Source organism: Phyllostomus discolor, chromosome X (genome assembly GCF_004126475.2).
Source record: "Phyllostomus discolor isolate MPI-MPIP mPhyDis1 chromosome X, mPhyDis1.pri.v3, whole genome shotgun sequence".
NCBI classification, from domain to species: Eukaryota; Metazoa; Chordata; class Mammalia; order Chiroptera; family Phyllostomidae; genus Phyllostomus; species Phyllostomus discolor.
This window is the reverse complement of record NC_050198.1, coordinates 97,094,828-97,107,785: the sequence shown is the minus strand read 5'-3', so window position 1 is coordinate 97,107,785 and position 12,958 is coordinate 97,094,828. Positions and strand designations below refer to the sequence as shown.

Here is a 12,958-nt window from a genome sequence, read left to right as displayed (position 1 = left end):
AGAACTCAGGAAGTAGGGGAGGGACCGGCCAGGGAGGGAGATGCCTTAGCAGGGTAGGAAATGGCCGCAGCCGCCCTTCCTTCTAGGCTGCTGCCTGCGGAGGGGTTGTGTCCCTGTGTCCCGTGTTCCCGCCTCACCAGTGAGCAAAAGGGAAACTCCTGTGCGTGGAGGAAGCTGACTGAGGCCTCCTTTTCCCCAGAGGGGAACTTGTCCCAGTAGTAGGTGTAGTGCAGGGACTGCTGGAAACTCAGAAGTCAAAGGGTTGGCAACAGCCAGCTAGGCACAAACAGGAGTCTTCCAATGGCTGTTCATCCTGGTTGAGCTGGTCCAGAATGGGGACTGCTGACAGACCAGAGAGTGCTGGGAGAGAGGAATGGGCTTCCCATGGTTTATGATCCTATAGAGGAAAGCCAAAAAGAATTCCATGAAGCAGCCTGACTTAGTAGAACGTGGAGTAGACTGGAGATCTGTCTTGATTCTGAAACAGACTCACTTGGGCAAGTCCTCTGCCACACGTGAAGAACACGTTCATTCAATAAATGTTTTGGGACACACATGTAGTGTGTGCCAGTGCTGCCTTGGAGAAACGGATGACTGACAGGAAGATCGAGATGTTAATCTCGTATTCCCTTCCAGCTCTGACATTGAGTCTAGGGGACAGTGGGTGAAAAATCTCTTGCAAATAAGCACATCTCAGTTCACAAACTCATCTTCCTTTTCCTAGCCTGTCCCTCCATCTTGTGGTTACTTACCTCTACTCTCGTGGCAGAAGGTATGGAGATGATAGAGGGATGGGCTGTGACGTTCACCTGTGTATCCCCTTATCATAATTCCCTTGGTGTCATAGGATTATTATCTTGTTACAGATGGGGAAACCGAGGCTGAGACAGGAAAAATGAGCCAGGTTATACCACAGTTAGTGCACAGACTATTAGAATGTTGCCCCCTTACTGTCCACCACCAGATGTGGAGTGGAAATGCCAGGTCTGAGAGCTGGCAGCTTTCTGTCTTCCCTCCATTGTGCACAAAGGCAGATCAGGTAATGCAAGTTTGCTTGCTGCATGTGGAGGCCAGGGCTAAGGGAACTTAAGTTATATAACTTAGGGTCCTGGGTCCAGGCCTTTTTCATGGTAGACCTCCAGGGTGGATCTCTTGGAGAATAAAAGTAAATCTTCCTTTACAGACACTGTACTTGGACACCATGCTCAGCCCCTTTGTATCCCCACAACAGTCCTGCAATGTAGAGATAATTGCCCTCCTTAGATAATTGCCAAGTCATTTGCATTCTTGGGCCTCAGTTTTGCATCTGTAACATAAGTGAGTCTATAAGGCATGCTTCCCCTCATAAAGTCCAGGGTAATCTTGGTAACAGACGGGTTTCACGGCGACTGTGTGTGGACCCTAGGTCCTCTTGCTGTGGTCAGAGATCCAGGGTAAGTGGTGAGAAGCGACTGAGTGCCTAGGTGGTACAAGCCACCTTCCTTCTCTATCTGCTGCACAAGGTCACATGTTGGTGACATTTGGGGTAAATAGGTGGCAGACAGGCTGACCTGGGGACAGAGAAGACCCTCACTCTGTCACACTGAGGTAACAGAGTAGGAAGGAGTGGGATTTTTGAGGAGACACCTCTAAAATAGGGGACCAGGGTAGAAAGGGTCAGATACGAGGCTCAGTGGCAGTAAGGAGCCAGAGTATAGGAGCTAAATGACTTGAGACCAGTGTGGGATAAAGAAAGTGGGGGGTGGGTTCCTGCTCAAGGTGGGGGCGTGGAACTTTCTAGCTGCTATGGGGGGCGGGGCAATAACCAGGCCTTGACTCCCTCAGCCCCGCCCTCCCTCGGTCCTTCCCGGGCTGTGGGCTCAGTCTGGGTGCAACCACCCGAGGCGCCAGCGATCCAGCTCGCTGCCTGCAGCCTTCGGAGCCGCTGCCGACGCATGGCTGAGGCGCAGGGCTGGGGGCCGGCTGTGCGGCTTCCAAAGCCAAGGACCTGGACGCCAAGGACGCTGTGGGGTGTGAAGGGCACCCGGGGCGACGCGCCGCGCTGGAAACCAGGTGAACACAGCGGGGCGAACCCTGGCGGGAGGTCAGGGCTCGGCTGCATTTGGCTGAGAGTTTCGGCGCTGCCGTCCCCGTGGCTCAGCCCAGTTACCAGCCCTTTCGTCTTCAGTTCCAGTCCCGGTTCCATCTGGTAGTCCTAGGTCCGTTTGTTGAAACCCCACCCCTGGCTGTTAGTAGCCCTTTTTCAGACCTTCCACCTCAGCATGCCTGCTTTCTTCTAATTCTTAGCTAGCTCTTGCTCTGTCCCAAGGTGTCTTGTCCTTTTATCCCAACTGCCTGGCTTCATTCCTACCCACCTCTCTCCCTCTGCCTTCATCCTCCACTCAAGAAAAAGAGACATTATTTTGGTTATTAACACACAGTAGGTGTTTCATAAACCTCTTACTCCTGCAGCAGTTTCTTTGTCTCTGCCTGTGATGTCGCACTTCCACCCTCCTGTCTTCCTGTCCCACTACATGTCTGACCCTCAGTGGGCATTTTCACCTCTTCATTCCCTTGTTTGTCCGTCTGTCCTTCTATGTCTCTTTTTATCATTATATTCTTGGGTATCACTACCTATTTAGTAGCTTCCGACATTTCCCATCCTTCCAAGGGTCCTTTACTGCCTAACTCTGTCCCTTAATTTCACGACACAGCCCAATTCCCCTGGCAGCACATTTTTGGTCAGCTCGAATTGACCAAAAGCTCCATTCCAAGGCCTGTTTGCACTCTAACAGGTCTCCCAGAGTGCCTGGCACTTTGTCTTTTTAAAAAATATTTCTTTGAGCACTTAAAAAAATTTCCAGGCTCTGCCTGTTCCTTTTCCCCAGTAAATTGTCCCTTGCTCCTGCCAAAATGGCAGGGAGGAAATGGCAAATTGGGTTGGGTTTCTCAGCATAGATTTGTCATGGAACATGAATGCAATGAAGGACAGGGCCCACGGAGATGCTCACATCAGACCCTCTGATTGCACAAATGTGGACATAGGGACCCAGAGAGGGTGAGACTCTCAGCAAGGTCACACAGCATATCTGTGGTAGAAGCAGAGTAGAAGCCAGAGTTGCAGTGTCCTGCCCCTGCTCCAGAAGCCTTGGTGGAGGTGGGGTGCAAGAGCCACTTTCTTGGTGTTTCCTGGTGAGGGTGTAGTCCTCTTCATCCAGAGACATAAGGTTTCCAACCTGGAAGCATCACTGCCCTACCTCTCACCCTATCCTCCGGGACCTAACCTGTCTGCCCACCTGTCTGGGTGGGCCATTCTCCATCTGGGGCTGCTGTTGCTTCCCGTAATGGCATGGCAGTTCCAGGAAGACAGGGACACCCCAGCTGTTGGGCCTATCTGCCCTGTTTTGTGCCCTAGCCCCCTGTTGGCAGCTGGTGCCCATGTTGACCGACACGTTGATACATATGCATAGGGAAGCCCTGGTCCTGGATGACAGTCAGATAAGAACTTTTATTGAGTGAGTGGGGGGGGGAGGGGGGAGGGGGGAGGGCCGGAGGGACAGAACGGGTATTGGGGGAGTGGGGGTGGAAAGCTGTACTTAGAGGAGGGCCCACTGTGAGGGGACAAGGACTCCAAGACCAAGAGGAGTCCATATTCTGTGTCGAGTGGCCCTCAAGCCTCACCACACTCCCCGGGTTCTTTCTCCCTGATGTTGTCCTGGTGCATCTGAGGGCTGTCTTCAGGGAAAGGAGATGTCTGGGTGTCCAGGGGATGGGCTGTGTCTGATTGAATTGAGATTGCTAAGTCCTAGAGACGCAGAGTCACAGGGGTGGAGTAGGCCAGGCTCTGGGCATAGCCTGTAAAAGTGCCTCCCCCCTCCACGCCCCCTGCAGCCCTCCAACTTCATGGGCGCTGGATTTGGTTGCACCAGAGGTCAGGCTGATTGATGGGGGAGCCTTGGGTGGTAAGGAAGAGCCCCATCTCCCCTCCTCTTCCAGCTCCTCCTCACCCTCCCAGGTTGTGTCCTGGGAGCTCCTTCCCCAGAGGGACATGTGGAAGGGTGGCAGGCATGGGGGCAGGATCCTGAACTCTGTTTAAGGGCTCAGGGTGTCCATTGCCGAAGGGTGAGCTGGGGTCAGTGTTGGAGGCGGAGGCCTTGTCCCCAACCTTCTAGGCCAGATTGGTTTCCCGTCCTCTGCCTTTTCACCTGAGCACCCCCTTCCTTTTTTCTCACTTTGCTTTTTTTGGCCTGGCCCTCAGCTATTACCCATCCTCAGAGGACCTTCATGCCCCCACCCCCCCATTCCTCTGCAGAAGCCCCATGAATGTTGCCTTTCTGGGAGCACCGCTCCTACGGGAACACACAGAGAAGCTCACAGAAGCAGAGAATGTGCTGGAAAGAAGGGACCCTAGAAACCATGGTCCAGCCCTGTTTCTTTTCAGATGAGGAAACTGAGCCTAGTCAGGAAGGAGCAAGCTTGAGGGCTGAACTAAATCAGGCAGAGGAGATTATTGGAGAGGGGGGTTGAAAGAGGGTTACCCTAACCTCCACTGCTTGTATGTGAGCGTGGAGTGGGTGCAAGGACGCTTGTGTTAGAAATGGATTTGCCTTTCTTCATCTTCCCTTACCACCCTGTGACCTTCTTCTGAAGGACAGAAATGGGGTGGGGTGTGGAGTGGGTGGACATACTGCTCTGGGTGTCAATGCTACAATCCTTAAGTGTTCTGCTCAGGGCGACCTCACCTATTTATTTGGGCCAAGGCAGGCAGGCCTCCCTGAGGGAACTGGGGAGGGGAAATGCTCCATCTGCCTACAGTAGACAACCTCTTGCCCCTTTGAGATGGACCAGTGAAGCCAGGCCAGGGACCCATCCTGGGTGTGAAATGGGGCCCCTCAGACTATCATGGCTTGGTGGGTCTGTTACATGGAGACTGGGGGCCAGCCCTTCATCAAGCTGACACTTTGGTGTTTGTTGTGGGGAAAAGGGACAAGATTCGGGGTGTCTGGGGGAGAGTCAGGGACAGTGACTGAGTGGACCTGGATCCAGGTACCTGGAGGTCTCATGAGCTGCCCTAACACTTACTTCTCAATGGCTCTAGGAGGCGGGTTGGAGGGAATGAGTGCCTCTGGGTCCTTGCTTAAGGAGGGGGAGCCCAGAGAGGGTGAGGGACCTCTGAAACTCCCTTGGCCTGTGCTTGGCTTGGCCAGTGCTCTAGCTCCCCACACAACCAGCCCAGGGTTCCCAGCCTAGCACAGAAGTCCCCCTTCCAAGGTGTGTGGTGTGTAGAGTGGGCACCCCCCTATAGTGGTCCCTGGGCTGAGAAGCAGTGTTTGTACTCCTCTCAGGACCTAGCTCTCCAGCCTCCCCCCCCACACTTAGTAATGCTCATTCAGTGAGGTGCCTGTGTGCCCCTCACCGTTGCAAGCCCCTCCCACTACCACCTCTCTGCCTCCCCATGTCTAGCCCTACTCTGGCTGCTCCTCTTAGTTCACACCCCCCTGCCATAGCCATGGCTCCTGAGGATTTTTTTTTGATGAGGTGTACTAAACTATCCCATGTTGTAGGATCCTGATCAATAGCCCCCTTTCATGAGGCTGGGTGGGGGCCCCGAGCCACCAGGGAGCTGGCCTTTATCTTCCCGGGCCTGACGGGTGGGCTTTCGATGAGGCATGCAGGAATGTGTGTGCAAGTGTGAGGGCACCCGTGGTCATGTGCTGGATGGGCCTGTCCGAGTGTAATTCATTTTCCCCTCAGGCTTCTTCTCCCCTTTTGTCGTTCCTGGCTGAGTTTCCTGGAATTATTTGCTGCTGCTTCTTGAGCTCCATGGAAAAGAGTAGTGGAAAGGTCTGTTTGGTTTTTTCCTGAAGTTACTCTCAGCCATTCCAGAATAGGGCCAGGGGTCTGCCTGCAACAGCCTCAGGAACCCCCATTCCTAGGCAGGGAGGTGTGTAGGGACTGCTGCAAACCCTCAGATAGGCACTTATTGGGAACCAGGTGTCTTGGAGTGAGGCTCAGGGTAATAGCATATGGAGTTTCTCCCTGCCACTGCCTAGGGGGAAAAAAAAAAGGCCGATTAGCCCTGGAGAAAAGCTTAGCTCTGTAACACATGCACTGCCATCCTGCCACCTGTTGCCACCCTTTACAGTGTACCCTCATATTCATTGTCTCAACTCAGCCTGCTAGGGGTTGTGCTCTACCTTCATTGGACAGGTGAAGGGACTGAATGTTGGAGCACATGATGACTTGCCTTGGGTGACACAGCCAGAGAGTGGGAGAGCTGAGACTAACACCCAGCTCTCCCACTTCCTGATCCAGGGCTTCCACTGTGTCTAACACTTAGAAGCACTTTTTTATGTGCCGGCCAATATTGTAAGTGTGATTTAGCCCAGAGGATCTGTTCAACAGCTGTATAAGGTCAGGGCTGTGATTATCATCCACACTTGAGAGATGAGGAAACTGAATCACAAAATGTTGAAAAGTAATTTGCCCAAGTTCACACAACTAGTTACTAGCAGAATTGGGCTTTGTACCCAGGCTGTCTTGCTACAGAGTCCATTGTCCTGCCTTTTGCCTGATGCAGTTGTGGTAGAAGGAGGGAAGCCCCATGCCTTGGGCATACAAATGCATGTATGCATGCATGCACCCCAAAGCTTTTTTTACTGGCCCTCAGCCAGCCCTCATGCACTCTGTTTTCCTGTCTGGTGGCTGAGCAGGCACCCAGGACAGTAGCAGCGGTACTATGGGACACACAAGCAAGAATGGGGCTTGTGGGAAAAGTGACGCCAAGGATCTAAAAGCTCCAGTTCTAAAGGCTTCAGTTATCTTCAAGGCCACTCAAAATGCAAAAAGGAGCTTGTGAGAAGGTACCATTTCCTCATCTGTTCCAGGCACCATATGCAACACTCTGGCATAGTTTGGAGGGTTGGGGGTGGCTTGGGGAGCAAGAGATGGTGGTGGTATTGAAAGAGATGAGTTCTCTTTGTCTTTCTAGTGGTTGAGCTATTTTTGCCTTTCTGAAGCTCATGGGATAACAGAAGGAGATCAAACAAGACCTAAAGAAATAGACCAGACATCCCTTGGGCCATTTCAAAATGTCACAGTATGAATGGCAGATATTAAGATGGTAATTTTTCCTGACAATTGTGTTCACTCAAACAATTCAACGTGTATTTTTATTGAGTACCTACTCTATGCCAGACACTGGGAAGCTCTTGTTCTAGTTATTTATAGCAATTGCTCTTTTTGTACCTTTTGTACTTTTTGTACTCTCTGTAGTTTTCTGGTTTGATTGCCCTTTAAAAAAAAAAAGAACTGGGTGTCTCAGAGCCCATCATATCTGAGTTAGTTAAATGTATCTACTGAAAGATAAATTGAGCTTGCTCATTATTCATACGATTGTAATGTATTCATGGTTGCTCCTTGCATATCTTTCACAATTCACTCATCCATTAGTAAGTAAACATTACTGAGTAGCTGCTATAGGCACAGTGCTTGGCGCCATGGGGTGGAAAGAATGGGCTGTGACCTGGTTTCCTGCCCTTAGGGGAGCTGTAGGATAATTGCAGGGCCCACACTGTTAATATCCTTGCAACGTTTTCCTGAAGCAAGATAAGTTTGGCGCCAACTCAGAGCCTTGGGGCTGCTTAGAAATGTAACAGCCTAGCCTCAGAAAAGAGGTTGTCTTTCTTCCCACCCATCATAAGTGTACCTGACTCTGGGTAGGATTTTGTATCCTGGAGTGAGTCCTGGTGAGCCTCATCCCCATACAAGACCCACAGGGATGTGGCTCATCTTGAACAAAGTGCCACCTGTAGTCTTGCCATTGCAAGGAAAGGAAGGGTACACACTTGAGGTAGCCTTGTTTCATTATTTCTCCTTTGATTCTCACCAGGGACACTAGGGAAGGAAAGCAGGAGAATTCCAGTTTGGCTTTATGGACCGAAGGTCAGGCAGGAAGGGGTGCCTGGCATTAGGTCTGGCTCTGCCACTGCCTCCAGTGACCCTAAGAAAGTTGCTGTGCTAAGAATCACTAAGTTTTGCTCTCATCTGTGTTGGGTACTCTAACCAACAAGTTAGATAAATTCAGTACCTCCTTTCTAGGAACCTCAGCTTCATTTCTCTCATCTGTTAGGTATGGAGAAAATAGCAGTGTGCAGGTATTTTCCTTGTCATGGATTTGCTGGATAAACTTAAGTGATCATCTATTCTCAGTTTCTGTACTTGTAAGTGTGGAGGATGGTGGTTGGATGTATGGACTCTTGGATACTCCCATCCCTGACTAATAGGAGTCTGAAATTCAACAATGAAATCAAGGTTGTGAACTTGTGTTTCACTCTTGTGAGGAGAAGCAAGAAAGAAATGAAATCTTAACACTTTCTTAATGAATTTAAACTGGCTTTCTTGTGGTACTTGCCGTTACAACTCTTGGGAGCTCTCTCCTGTGGTGATTAATGCAGATGCCCCCAAGTTTTCCATGCATTTCTCTGCGGAGGTAGAATTTGCACTTGGGATAGAAAGATGGGGGGAGTGGGGAAGTTGCAGAATGCTGGAGCCTGGCAAGGGGGTAATGGCAACTTCCTGCTCAAACATCTAATGTCTCTGTTCTCTCTTGGTTGCCCCTGTTAATTAGATCTCACAGGGAAGCTGTGTCTTCTGAACTCCCGGTACATTATCCTCAGCCAGCCACTGAACCCTCCCGTGCACATGGCACGTGTACTTAAATCTCCCACACGGTGCCAGACACATACAGATCTCAATAAATATTAGTGTGTGTCCCTTGGCCCACTTGCTCCTTCACCCAGTCGCTGGCTCTGGGCTAGCGCCTTTACCACCACCGGCCCCCCCCCCACCTAGCGGTGTGACCTGAGGAAGAGGCAGCCGCGAGAGGATTGGAGGAGGTAGGAGGAAGAGCCCCGCCCACTACAATTTGGACGACTTTCTGAGTAGTCTGGTGGGCCGGGCTACATCCTCATTGGTCGAGGGCCCTATAGGTGGGCGGGGCGTCCCGACTGCCCTACTCCCGGCTGCTCCCTCCCCACCTGCGCTGAGTGGCCTCCGTTTGACAACAGCTAAGGAGCTGCAGCAGCTGCTTCACTGGCTGGCACCGTTACCCCCGCCCGACCCCGGGCTCCGCGCGTTCCCGGGACGCGGTAGTCCTGCCTGAGCTCGCTTCCTGCCCGCTGGCAGCTCTGTCTGGGTCTCTGACCGAAGGCGGTGGACGCGGCCTCCAGGTAGGAGTTGGGGTGACAGCATGGGAACATCCAGACCTACGCAGGGGAAGCGAGCCAAGCTACCTTTGTCCCGGAATTTGGGGTTGGAGTCGCCGAAATTGGGGGACTCCCTGAGCCTGTCGGCCGTGTTTCTCCCAGCGAAGCCTCACGAGTGGGGTGGTGGAAAGCAGCTGCCCGCCCGTTATTCCCGGGCCTGGCTGGAGTCTGGAGCCATCGCTCTGGGGTTTCAGAGGGGGACTAGAGCTGGATGTGGGTGGCAGGGCTTCTGGCTCTGGGCTCAGGTCATGTCGCTTCTCCTACTGTCTCCTCCTTCCTCTGTGTTTGAGAGCATTTCCAGGAAGCCCCTCGTCGGGCGGTATGGGCTTTCCCTTTGCCAGTGCCTTCCCTTCTGAGAAATGCCCGGACTTTCCTGGTATTAGAGTAGCTGCTGGGGTCAAGTGAAAACCTTTGGATATGTCGCATATTTCAGGGCTCAGTTTCCTCATTAAGTCCAAAGTGGTTTTGGGTTAGAGAATCCCTGAGCCTTTTAGTAGAAGTTCTTTGGAATTTCCAAATTAGATGGTCTGGGATTCTCTCAATTTCTCTTCTCCCTAGACTCTTTAAAGTTGAGTGCTGAATTATGACTCCAGAAACTGGGGTTCAACCACTAATTCACCTGACCTTAGCAGAATCATGCGCCTTCTGTGTGTCAGTGTTTTCAACTGCAGTTCAGGTGGTGGGGTAGCTAGATTTTGGGGTCTAAAGGGCTGGTCTCTTCCGCCCTGACATCTGGTGACTCCATGTGTGGCTCCGGGCTCCTAACTGGCAGGTGAAAGTTTGTTTCTGAGATGCTCAGGGTGAGAGGAGCTATGCAGGTGGAGAGCTTTGTGGTAATTATGCAGCTAACCAAACTAGTGGTGGTGGGGCGGGTAAATGGCCAGATTGAAGGTGGGGAGGGGCGGAGTCAAGACAGAACTTGCTGCCCCAGAGATTGGGCTGGAGGCCCCTGACTTGTTTCCTTCCCACTTGGAGCACCGAGGTCTGCCGACCAGAGAAGAGGGTGATGAATCACACCCAAGGCTATTTTCAAACCCTGACTCCTACTGTGGGACCTGTTCCCATCCCCACTCTAGTGGTTGTTGTTCCCACCCACCATCTGTCTTATTGCTTTCTGAATTTTCCCTTCACTTTCATCTTCCTGGAATGGAGGAAGACAAATTTTGTGTGGGAATGAGAAGGCAGCCAGCCCAAGGGTGCAATGAAGGTGGGGGTTGCAGGTGGCTTCTGAGTGGTTGATGGAGCAAGTGGGAAGAGTGTGATGGGAATGATGATGTTGGGGGCAGGGGACTGTTTCACCCTAAAACCACTGCTACTATATCACTGAACATTCTGGACTGGTCCTCATTTCCAGCATTTGGCCTTTCTCCAACTATGTTCTGGATTTGGGATTTGGGATTTTTGCTCCCAGGACCCCTGTAGTTAGGGCTACAAAATACGATATGGATAGAGTTCATTTGGTCTCTCCTATTTGCTTGCTTTCTTTCTACCCCTTAAGAAACTCTTGGAGAATCATGCTAACCCTATCTGTGTGTCTGTAGCTCCCCTACCTGATATGGGGACAAAAGGTTGTTGGGAGGTGAGACATCTGCAGGTGTTTAGAGCTAGAAGAGGGGTTGACGTTGTGCAAAGGGGCTGTGTACCCTGTGTGCGTGTTGGGGGTGAGGCTTCCATATTAAAGCACAATACCTTCTCAGTTTTAGCAGAGGAGTAAAGAAGGTGGCACATGGAAGCCCAAACTTTGACCCTTTCTCTCTTCTTGAAGTTTTACAATTTCATTTTTAGGGCTACTGATTAGAGAAGGAGCAGAGGACCCCTGGAGCCAGGTATAGGGATAGCAGCAGTGACAGGAAAGTCAGAAGGTCTCAAGAGGAAAGAACAGAGTCTCTCTGATCAGGATGCTGTTGCAGCTGCTGGTGCATTTTGGCTAGGAGACTCCTGGAGCTCCCTTTTGCACCCCTGGAAAGATGAGATTCAACAAAGACAGGGCCAGGAGTTTCTGGCTGAAAGGAGTTGCCACTGGCTTGAATACAATGGGGAGAACTTTTTTCCTTGTGCTGTTTTCGGTAGGATGAGTATCATAGCCCAGGGTCTTTGGGAGACTGTTATCAGGTAAAATAAAGAAAGATAAAAGGGTTTTAGGAGGGGAAGTGTGAGTTTCACCCTGCAACCATAAACAGAGTAGTTGAACAATGGGCTGCCCACACAGTTGTTGTGTCAAGTGTTTATTAAAGCTCTATTCATCTACGATTTAGGGTCTTGGGGAGTGTGTGTGTGTGTGTGTGTGTGTGTGTGTGTGTGTAGGAGGGGTGTTGGTCCTGGTAAACTTGAATCAGTGGGTTGAAAACTACAGTGTGGATTGTTGTCACAATCTGAAGTGCTGTGTTTGTATGTTAAGTCTCTTCTTGCCCAGCATTCTGCCTTGGGAACTGGCATGCTGACTATTGCTATACCTGTTACTTCAACCGGCAGGGACTGTAGAACTGATGGAAGTGCTCAGGGTGGGGGGTCCAGGGTGGTATGCAGCAGAGAACAGGGGATCCAGGCTGTGCTGCTGTGCTTGACCTCTAAGACTCTCGGATTTTTCCCCCACTTATTCAACTTTGGTGGATTAAATGAGGTGATCCATTGCCAAGTGCTTTGTAAACTACCAGGTTCTATACAGATGATTAAGTCCAGGCTTGGTGCTCGGTTTTGTGGAGGACACAGGTATAACTGCACCTTTAGGGAGTCTACCATCTAGTTTGGAAGTTAGTGGCATAGATAATACGTGACACACCAAGTCTTCACTTTGGTGAGGGCTTTAGAAAAAATTATTATGAAGAATTTCAGGCCCTGGCTGGTGTAGCTCAATGGATTGAGGATGGGCTTCAAAATAAAGGGTCACTGGTTTGATTCCCAGTCAGGGCACATGCCTGGGTTCTAGGCCAGATCCCCACCCCAATAAGGGGTGTGTGAGAGGCAACCACACATTGATGTTTCTCTCCCTCTCTTTCTCCTTCCCTTCCCCTCTGTCTAAAAATAAATAAATAAAATCTTAAAAAAAATAATTTCAGCCCTGACCAGCATGGCTCAGCTGGTTGAGTATCATCCCGCAAAGCAAAAGGTCACTGATTCGGCTCCTGGTCAAGGCTGGGTTGTAGGCATGGTCTCTGGTTGGGGTGCATGCGAGAGACAGCTGATTCACATTTCTCTCACACACTGATGTTTCCCTCTCTTTCTTCCTATCTTCTTCCTCTCTCTAAAAATAAATGAAAAGGTTTAAAAATAATTTCAAGTATATATAAAAGTAGAAATGTTGTTGGCTAATAAGGCTCCATGTACTCATCACCAACCTTGAACAGCCATTAGTCCATGGCCCATCCTGCCTTAATTGTACCTCCATCTTTCTTGTTATTTTGAAATAAATCCCAAACACCTTATCAGTTTATCCACAAATTGTTCCATGTGTAGCTCTACAAGATAGGGCCTCAAAAAATATAGCCATGGTACCACTAGTGCAATTAAAAGCCCCTAAATATCGCCATGTATCCTGGCAGTGTTCATATTTCCAGTTGTTTAGGAGGGCATTCTGCCCTGGGAGGCCTGACCAGGGAGTGAGTGCTTTTGATTAAGGGGAAGGTGATTGATTGATAGAGGCAGTGACATTTGAGCTGAACCTTGGAATAGAGGCTCAGGAAAGGTTCGAGCTGGAGGGACTATGGAGCTTTAGC

At 50.6% G+C, this 12,958-nt stretch overlaps 1 protein-coding gene across 4 annotated transcripts in view; it reads left to right on the top strand.

Annotated features, from left to right (window-relative positions):
• Window positions 1-12,958, top strand: part of STARD8 (StAR related lipid transfer domain containing 8) — a 77,251-nt gene that overhangs the window by 35,554 nt on the left and 28,739 nt on the right. The window contains exon 1 of one of the 4 annotated variants that reach the window (XM_028522538.2): window positions 1,856-2,052. The exons of 1 other annotated variant lie outside the window; for it this stretch is intronic. In XM_028522538.2, the coding sequence (XP_028378339.1) occupies window positions 1,935-2,052 (118 nt within the window). In that variant the 5' untranslated portion in view covers window positions 1,856-1,934. Of the gene's footprint in view, window positions 1-1,855; window positions 2,053-8,884; window positions 9,210-12,958 lie in introns of those variants that run through there. 2 more of the 4 variants (XM_028522540.2, XM_036016969.1) reach the window with 2 other exon arrangements.